The sequence below is a fragment of the Pteropus medius genome, unplaced genomic scaffold, assembly GCF_902729225.1.
Source record: "Pteropus medius unplaced genomic scaffold, Ma_sr-lr_union100, whole genome shotgun sequence".
Classification (NCBI taxonomy): Eukaryota; Metazoa; Chordata; class Mammalia; order Chiroptera; family Pteropodidae; genus Pteropus; species Pteropus medius.
The window spans coordinates 464,147-473,310 of record NW_024350324.1 but is presented as its reverse complement, the minus strand read 5'-3'; the positions used below and the strand labels follow the sequence as shown (position 1 = coordinate 473,310).

At 62.7% G+C, this 9,164-nt stretch overlaps 1 protein-coding gene across 1 annotated transcript in view; it reads left to right on the top strand.

Annotated features, from left to right (window-relative positions):
* Positions 1 to 2,094, top strand: part of EFNA2 (ephrin A2) — an 11,666-nt gene extending 9,572 nt beyond the window's left edge. The window contains exons 3-4 of the mRNA XM_039839069.1: positions 644 to 709; positions 1,279 to 2,094. Of these exons, the coding sequence (XP_039695003.1) occupies positions 644 to 709; positions 1,279 to 1,400 (188 nt within the window). The 3' untranslated portion in view covers positions 1,401 to 2,094. The remainder of the gene's footprint in view (positions 1 to 643; positions 710 to 1,278) is intronic.
* The last annotated feature ends 7,070 nt before the right edge of the window (positions 2,095 to 9,164 follow it).

Genomic DNA, 9,164 nt, shown 5'->3' with positions numbered 1-9,164 from the left:
GTCATGGTCCCTGAGACCCCCTCTCTCCCCACTCATGGCTGATGCTGTGGGCACCCCGGCCCCCGGCCCCCCTCCAGTGCACTTGCCATGTAGGCTAGGAAGCAGGAAGCAATAATGGTGGCGTTTTAGGCGTGAAAACCCAGCATGCTTGCAGGATCGTGGGAACTCTACAGTGTGGGTCCTGCCTCCCTCCCAGGATAACTGGCTTCTGCTGTTTCCCAGATGGAAATAATCGTCCCCAGAGCACCTACTGTGTGCCGACTGAGGTCCAGCTGGGGGAGGGGGGGCTCGCTGACAGGCGCCTGGACAGCAGGGATTTAACCCCACGTGGGTCGTTTGGTTGCACTGACTTTTGGCCCATCAATCGAAAACAAACATTTTTATTCCTCACCTTCCGGCCTTACCCTGTGCTGCTCGGGGGTGAGATGGAACTGGACACAGACAGACACCCCGCGTCCCTGGGGTTAGGGTTCAGCAAAGGGACGGTTAGGGAGAGTGTGAGGAAGGGCTTCTGGGAGATCCGGGTCGTTGTGCCTCGGGCTTCGACGTATGAGTGGGAGTTTTACAGGGCGGTCACCCTCGGGGAAGGGGCTGAGGGCGCCAGAGCCCCCTGCCCCATTCACCCCCAGCCCTTCTCTTCCAGCTGCTACGCCGCCCAATGCCGTGGACCGGCCCTGCCTGCGGCTGAAGGTTTACGTGCGGCCCACCAGTGAGTGCTCGGTGTCAGGCGGGGTCCGGGCCCCATCCTCGTGTCCTCGCCAGGGACCCACTGAGTGGCCAGAGGAGGCAGGGTGGCCACAGCACAGCCCGGGGAGTCACACAACCTCAGCGGTGGCCGGGGCAGGTCCCACCCCAGAGCCTAAGTCCTCCTCTGCCAGTTGGGACGTTTTAAGCTAAGAGTGGAGGTCAAAGCCCGTGGCCGGGTCCCCCGCTGCGGCCGCTGCCCGAGAGAGCCACGTCGGGGAAGTGTCCCAGGAGGGACCAGGGCCTGTGTTCTGAGCTCCTGGAACCCGGTAGCCACAGCTGGAGACGAGGGGGCCCCGCAGCCTGGGGACGTCACCTGGGTCCCAGGCACACCTCAGTAAGGTCCAGCTATTCACCTCACTCCACACTGCTGGACAGAGAGCTCCGTGCCCCGAGGGGCGGGCTGAGACAGGGGTGTGTGTGGGGGGGTGAAGTCCAGGTCCGAAGTCGCTCCAGGAAGCAGCGGGCAGCAGGTGGGGCCACTGGGGGGGGGTCTGGGCTGCCGCTGACCGTCCTGTCTTTGTGTCCCCCCAGATGAGACCCTGTACGAGGCCCCTGAGCCCATCTTCACCAGCAATAACTCATGCAGCAGCCTGGGCAGCTGCCAGCTCTTCCTCAGCACGGTCCCCGTGCTCTGGACCCTCCTGGGCTCCTAGTCCCCGCCTGCAGGATGCCGGCCCCACCTGGACAGCTGCCTCTGAGACCAAATAGTGACGCCCACCTCTCCCATGACTGGTGCTGCTCCCGCCCACAGGGGGCCCGTCCACCCGCACGGGGACCAGCCCCAGGGGCGGGGGCAGGCAACTGACAGGACGCCTAAGGGGCTGTTGTCGGCATAGCCCCCGGCCGGGCCATCTCATCCGGGGCACAGGAGACCCTGAGAACCTGTCGGCGATGTCGTGTTTTGTTTTGTTTTGTTTTGTTTTGTTTTTAGAGTATTTTTCATGGTCGGATCAGAAAACTTGAATTTTTAATTTAATTTATTCCTCGCTGTCGCCAGTGATTTTGGGAAGGAAACAGAATGGATAGGGTGGAGGTCCCTGGTCCCCAGAGGATGGGGATGGGGGACCCCTAGTCTGGTCACTCAATCTATTGGATCCTGGCTGGAGGTCACTGTGGACGCCTCCCAGGTGTCCTGGCCCACCTCCCAGCCCCAGCCTCGCACCTGGTGATGGGCTCTCACCGTGGAAACCTCCGCCGTCTCCCTGGAGCCCACCTCAGAGTCCCAGCCCCCTCGGAACACAGCGCCCCCCGACTCCCCAGCCTCGCACGATCATCCCCAAGGCCAACATGTCACATTTCTGTAAATAGAGCCAACGAAAGCATATACTGTGATTGATTTTTTACTGTAATTCTTGAGGATGGACTGGACTTGCTTTTTTTTTTTTTTCACCCCTTCATGGGTGGGGGGCTACTTTGGCGGGGGCGGGCGGTGACTTTTTAGAATAGAAGCCCGCCCACAAGCTCGCTTGGCTGTGGGAGCCTCCCCTCCACTCTGTGACTAATAGTGTTTATAAGGAATGGGGGATGGGGGGCACCACCAATCAAAAAAAAAGAAGCCCTCCCAAGACATTTTTATTGAAGCAAACAGCGATTATAAGAGCAATGAGCAGATTGCAGAGATTTCTACCCACCTTTCCTGCTCTGTGTTTTATATATATTACATATAAATATATGGTGCTCGGTTGCCGGGATCTGTTTAGGGTCGGCCCGGCATGCCATGGGGTGGCTTTTTGTAGGGGTCTGCGGGTGGCGGCAGGGCTTCCCGGCCCCATCAACATCAACTTTGATTCTGTATTTTATAATAAAATGACGAAACCTCGGCTGCAGTAGGTTCGTTTGGGGTCAAGCGACCCAGCTGGCGGGAGGCCTGCCTGAGCCCATAACTTGAGGAGTGTCTTTGAGACTGGGTCTTTGGGCTTGTACATCGTCTTGGGGCCAGGCCCTGGAACGAGCATTTTATGGGAGGGCTGCATCCTTGCCACCCATGGGCCTCAGTCTCCCCCCCACACCCCCCCACCCCTGAGAAATGAGAATAAGCCCCCTGCCCCGCCCCCGGGCCTGCTGGGAGGGTGGGGGGGAAGAGATGGGCCGGCACCGCATGCACGGCAGGGGCTTATCCGGTGTCCCTCCCAGCATGGAATGGGTTTCCTCCAAACCAAATTCTCCATCGACAAGCTCCTCCGCTGTGTGACTCAGTTTCCCTAACTGCCTCAGCCCGGGGTGGGGCTCTGTCGTTTCTTAATCTCTTCTTTGTTTTGCAAAAGGCCTGCATCCGTCAGGCACCTTCACCCCAGCCTAGCCCCAGACGGAAGTACGAAGAGCCTCGGGGTTCTCCACGGAGCTGGAGGGCTGGGGTCCCCAAGGCCGCTTGGGCCTTGGTGCCTCCCCCAGGACTGCTGGGTCCCGGGTACACTTTGCCAAGAGGGAAGGCTAATGAATTCCGCCGCGCTGGGCCCAGTGACAGGGCCTGCCTCTTAATGAGGCCAGCCAGCAGCACAAAGACTCCTGTGTGTCCCCCGCCCACCCCTGGCCAGTGGCAGGGGGTGGAGGATACAGGCCTGTGCAGAGCACCACGGGGCGGGAGGCGGGGGGGAGATGCGGATCCCCGCCCCACCGTGAGGACCACGAAGCTCAGAGGGCGGGGGCCGCCCCACGACCCCCTCACCCACACACACACCCAGCCACGGAGACCGAGGGAGAGAATTAAACGCAGGGACCGTGACGTGGGATCTTGGCAGCTGACTTTAATTTCGTTATTTTAAAAAATTTTTATTGAGATGTAATTCACATACCACGTCATCCACCCATTTAAAATACAATTTCACGATTTTTAGTACATTCACAGGGTTGTGCGACTATGCCTCTAATTCCAGAACATTCCATCGCCCCAAAATGAAATCCCATCCCCAACGGCAGTCACTCTCGCCACCCCCCCCAGGCCCTGACAATCACGAACCCACTTCCTGTCTGTGGGCATGCCTGTTTGGACGTGTCATGTAAATGGGATCGCACACCGCGTGGCCTTGTGTGTCTGGCGTCTCACTGAGCATCGTGTGTCCAAGGTCCTCCCACATCGTGGTGAGTGTTAGCACCTCCCCGCTTTTCCCCTGTGTGCCCGTCCACCTGCTGAAGTACACTGGGTTGTCTCACCCTTTTAGATATTACGAGGACTTCAAACTTATTCTGCATTGTTTCAAACCAACATAATTGACCTGGGATGTCCTGGAAGTTGAAGGCGTTATGTTGATATGGCGCATTTATATACTGCGGTGTGCTAACCACTTAGTATTTTTGAGACAGTTTTAACATACAAGGCGACCGTGGGTGGGTCAATGCATGACGAGCTCCGGCCCTGCCTTAGGGCCCTGGCCCTAGCTGCGCCCCCCCACCCCTGGCCGCGCCCCCCCTTCCCCGCCCCCCGCGCACCCATCGCTGCTCAGCTCTCCCCCTCAGCTCCTTCACATTAGGTCAAATATCACCTCGTGACCTCCCTGGCCAAGCGGCCACTCACCCGGCAGTCCTCACTGTCAAATCTCTGATTCTTTACTCATCCGTCTCCCCCCATGGGGTGGGAGACCCCAGAGGGCAGGGGCCAGTCTCTGGGCATCACTGAGACCCAGTGCTTGGCCCACCGTCTCCCCTAGGACTTGTCGTCTGCCACATGCACACGTGCACACACATGTTGCATAGCCACAGGCACCACATGTACCCCATACCGCCAGACGCATTTGCAGCCCAGGTCTCTGTGGAAGCACCCTTGTCCCTTGCCGGCCACTGGTCACTGCCTCGGGGGCCACCATCAGCGTGCAGAGTGGCCACTCACTCCTGGGGCAGCGGTGAGCCGGTCTCAGCCGGAGTGAGACGTCCACGCCACCTGCAGGCCCCGGGGAGGCCGCTGCTGGTATGCGGCCATCGGTATGCGGGTCCCGTTCGTCCGGAGCCTTTCCGGCCTGAGGTTCCAGGGGAAAGTGACTTCTCTCCCGCGGCCGGTTACTGCCGCCTCGGTGCGCGCTGTGCGCCAGGGTCCCGCAGGCGGGGAGGGGAGTCCTGCGCGCCCCCAGCCCTGCCGCTGCTTTTCTGGGGCCGCGCCTCCCTCCCTCCGCCCTTCAGGTTTAGGGCACTCTTGGTGTGGGGGGGACAAGCCCCCGCAGCGCAGCCACTTTTACACCCCTGCTCCCTGGGCCGGTTGTCCCTGTCTGCAGCTCCGGTCCAGGAAACGCCCTGGGCCCCGCCCCGCGTCCTGATCCCCAGGACCGATGGGGGCCACACCGGGACCACAGCCACAGGTCCCGAAGCCCCCGCGCCCCTCCCCCCAGAGGAAAGGCCGCAGTGGCAGCCGCCCCAGGGCCCGCCCCCCAAACCCCCGCAGTTCTCCCTCCCAACCCCACCGCCAGGGGCCCTGCGACTGCAGGGGTCTCCCACCCCCACCTCCGGGGCCTGCTGGCTGTGCCCCTGCCGGCGCGCCCTCCCTTCGGCTTTCCGCTAGCGCCCCGCGACAAGACCCTCGCAGCCTCCCTCGAGTCCGGGTGCGCTTTCTATTCGCCATCCCTCGGGCATGGCCGGTGCTTCCCTGGTTCCTGGTCGGTGCCCTCCCCTAGACTGTCCGAGGGCGCGGATTTTCTGTCTGTCTTGGTCCCTGCTCTGTCCCCAGGACCTAGAGCATGCCTGGTACACACAGTAGGCGCTCACTAAATGCTCGAACGAATGCGTGTATTTTTGCGGACGCTGCGTGACTAGAAGAGTGTAACACGACAATTGCATTTTCCGTGCTAGTGTCGGCGACCTCGGCAAGCATTTAGTGAGCGCCTACTGTGTGCAGTGCTGGGCCCGAGGACCAGTGAGGCCTGCCCCAGAGGCCTCCAAACCCCCATATTTGGGGAGTCTATGGGCCATGGAAGGAAGGCATGGTGTTGGGGACCCCGGTCCAGGTTTCCCGTGGCCAGGCAGCCAGTGATAGACAAATAAAAAGTGAGTTCGAAGTTGGAGCCCCAAGGAGCCATAAATCACCAGGAGATGACACACAGCGGAAATTAAGTGGCCACAGCTGGGCTGGCACGGCCCATGGGGCAGACACCGTGGGGGGCTGGAACCCCTCCCGCCCTTAGTCCCCCCTCGCAGCTGCCGGCTGGCCAGCGGCAACGGCGTCCAGGTGATGATCATCAGGGCCTGCTGTGCGGAGGGAGGGGCTCGATCGCTGAGCTGGGGCAGGTGGCAGAACCAGTGCATGCGCAGAGACCAGACCCCAAGAACAATTCGGGTGTCTTACCCTGAGTATGGGGGCAGGGGAGGCCTCGAAGGCGGAGCCACAGAGGCAGGTAGCGGGATGGATGCGGGAGGCGTCTACGCCCTGTGGGGGCTGCTGAGCCCGGGGTCCAGGCTGCCCCCCCACCCCCGCGGAGGCATCCAGGAGGCAGCTGGATCCTCTGTGCCTCTGCGCTGCAGCGGATGGAGCGGAACCCCGCTGGAGTTCCTTCCCCGCCCGGTGCTGGAGGCAGAGACCGTGAGGCAGGAGACGGGGAGATTCCCCGGGGGCCGCCTACCACCATCGATCCGGAAATGGAGGCCGAGAGGCCCGGAGAAGATCGATGGGCCGTAGTGGACAACACAGTGAGGGGGCCACTGAGCAGAGCTGGAGGCCTGCCCTCCTGCGCAGGTGGGGAAACTGAGGCCTCGCCAGGCGCACAGGTGGAGAGGGAGAATCAGGGCGCACCCAGGCCTCCATGGGATCAGGAGCTGAGCCTCGGGCAGTCCAGAGGGTGAGACCCCAGCGCCCCCACAACAGCCGGGAGGCCTGGGTGGAAGGAGCCCCCTTCATGCCTCCTCTTTCCCCAAGAAACATCTCTTCAGCCCGCCAGACTGTGTTGGGGACCCCGGGGCTGCCCTGTCCCCGAAGCTCTGACTCAGCCACACAGACTTTGGGGCTGTAGGAGCTGCCACGTGACAGTGCAGGCCCCCATGAAAGCTGCCTGGCTCCCGCTCTGGGTCTGGGGCAGAGATCCAGGAAAGTCATTTCCACAGGTTTGCCCACCCAGGCCCCCCCTGGAGCTCCAGCCCCCAAGGGCGCATTGATGGAGGGCAGAGAGGCGGAGGGAGGTGTGTGGGGGGGTTATTATCGATGGCGCTTCCTCGAGCCCCCCACCTGCCAAGTCTCCCCCGCACCCAAGCCTTTTTACATGGTCAATTTCTGACACCACCGAGGCGCTGCCCCTGTTAGACGAGAGAGAAACTGAGGCAGGAGTCAGGCGCGTGGTCCCAACCCGGAAGCGGGTCCTGGGGGAGAGAGAGGAGGCGAGAGGCGGTGGTTGCGGCCCAGGGGCCCTCGGGCGGTGCGGTGCGGTGCGGGGCGGGGTGGGGCGGGCTGGAGAGCCAGCCGCTCGCCTCGCACCCGGTTGCCACTAAGTGCTTAAAAGCCTCCTGCGACCGCTGGGACCTGCGGGCGGGGTAGGGCAGCTAGCTGAGGCGGGGGGAGGAACCGGAGATGGGTGGGGGGTCCGGGGACGTCTGCACCCCGCACCCCACCCAGCCCGCTCCTCCCCGAGCTCCAGGCCCGGCGGCCCCGCCCCTGCTGCGAGGCCCCGCCCCTCCCCTGCGCCTCGCTCGGCTTCGCCCCCACGCGAGGGTCTTCCCACCTCCGCGCCTTTGCCCAGGCGGGTCCCCAGCCAAAGACTGTTCCCTGCGCTTTCCCTTTGAAGAGCGTCCCACCCTTCAGGGCCCAGCTCTGTGCTCTGGGCCTCAGTTTCCCCATTTACACACCAAGGGCGTGAGCTGCGGTCTCAGGCGGCGGGAGGGGAGGCCTGGTCCCCTTCTACTACCTGTTGTGCCGAGCAGTGGCCAAGCTGCCCTCCTCGTGGGGGACTCGGTTTCCCCAACTGTGCCTTGTGGTGCAAGGCTTGGGCTCCATCCTGGACCCAGCCTCTTTTTCCAGAGGGATCCCCCAGAGCAGGGCGAGCAGTTTCTATTCTGGGCCTCAGTTTACCCTTCTGCAACACAGAGGAGATCCACCTGAACCCCGCTGTACAAATGAGAAAGCTGAGGCTACGGGAGAGGCGGGCCAACCCCAGGCCGGGCAGCTGGGCCTGCGGGGTGGCGGGTAGGTGCCTGAGCTGCTCGGTGGGCATGGGGCCGGGAAGCCGGGCCTCCCGCCACAATAGTCCGGGTAAGTGACTCGGCTAAGTCCAGAATATTTGTTGCGGGCAGTAACGTCCGCAGTGGGCTCGGAGTTGCCGGCAGGCCTGGCGGAGGCACCTGAGCCGGCGGCGGCTGGAAGCCTCTGGACCACACTTGTGGGTCCTCCCTTAGAGCCTGTTATTATCCTGCCATGGCGGGAACACCCTTGAAAGGGCCTCCAGGAACCCTAGGGCCCCCCGAGCACTTTTGGCTGGCCGCCCTGCCAGGCGCACCGGGAGGTATGGTTTGCAATATCATATCGCCGCCGACCATTAATGACAGAATGCCCGCACACCCGGGGCCGTCATTAGCAGCATTCATCATGGCGGGGGCGGGGACACGGCGCCGGGCTGCGGTTCTGGACGCCCTGTGGCCAGACTGGGAAACTGAGGCACAGAGAGGTTCGTTTGGTCCCCGGCTGAGGGCGCAGCTGCAGGCATCTGATTCCCAGCACCAGCCCGGGTGTCTGGCACAAGGTCGACAGCCTCAGTGTTTGCTGTAAGACAGAATAAGTGTGTTTTGTGCATGGACTCAGAGTCAAGTGCTCTGCCTCACCAGCTGGGCGAGGCTGGAGGCGCTGGCCTCACTCTCTAGCGTCCCTTTCTCGGGCAAGGCCCCCCGCCGTGTGGGGGTGGGGGGCACCGCGGGAGTCAGCTGTGCTGGCTGGCAGAGCTTTAAATTAAAATACATATATACACCAGATAAATAAACGCGGCCCACATCCTGGTGACAAGTGGAATTAAGTCGCCCGGTTGGGGACCTGGCAGCGACCGTGGGAGGTAGGGATGCGTCACTGGTTCTCAGCCCCCCACCGCCCGCGTTCCATCCATGACCGTTCCGGCAGCACGGTGGGGGTCTGGGGAGGCGCGACGGGGGTCAGCGAGTGAGACCTGGGGTCCAAGACTTGAATGGTGCGCCCTAGGTCCCCACAGATCTGGGTTCCAACGAGGCCATCTCCTTAGCTGGATGCCCCAGCGTCAGCCCCCGCCGAGCCGCGGAGACCACGCCCCCGCCCCGCCCCCGGGGCTGTGATGGCACCAGGCACTGGGCGGGGCCCAGGTCAGGCTGGAGTCCTGGCCAACCCTGCGCTCACCGGTTGAGGTTGGAGGTGGTTCTTTCTTGTGAGGTCCTGGCAGCCCCGGTCCTGTGGGATGCCAGGAAGACCCCATTCGAACCCGTGGGAAGGCCCCCTTGGGGCCCTCACAGCTGCGGGGTCCCCCGGCCCCTTCCCTCCACCGGCGCCCCAGTGG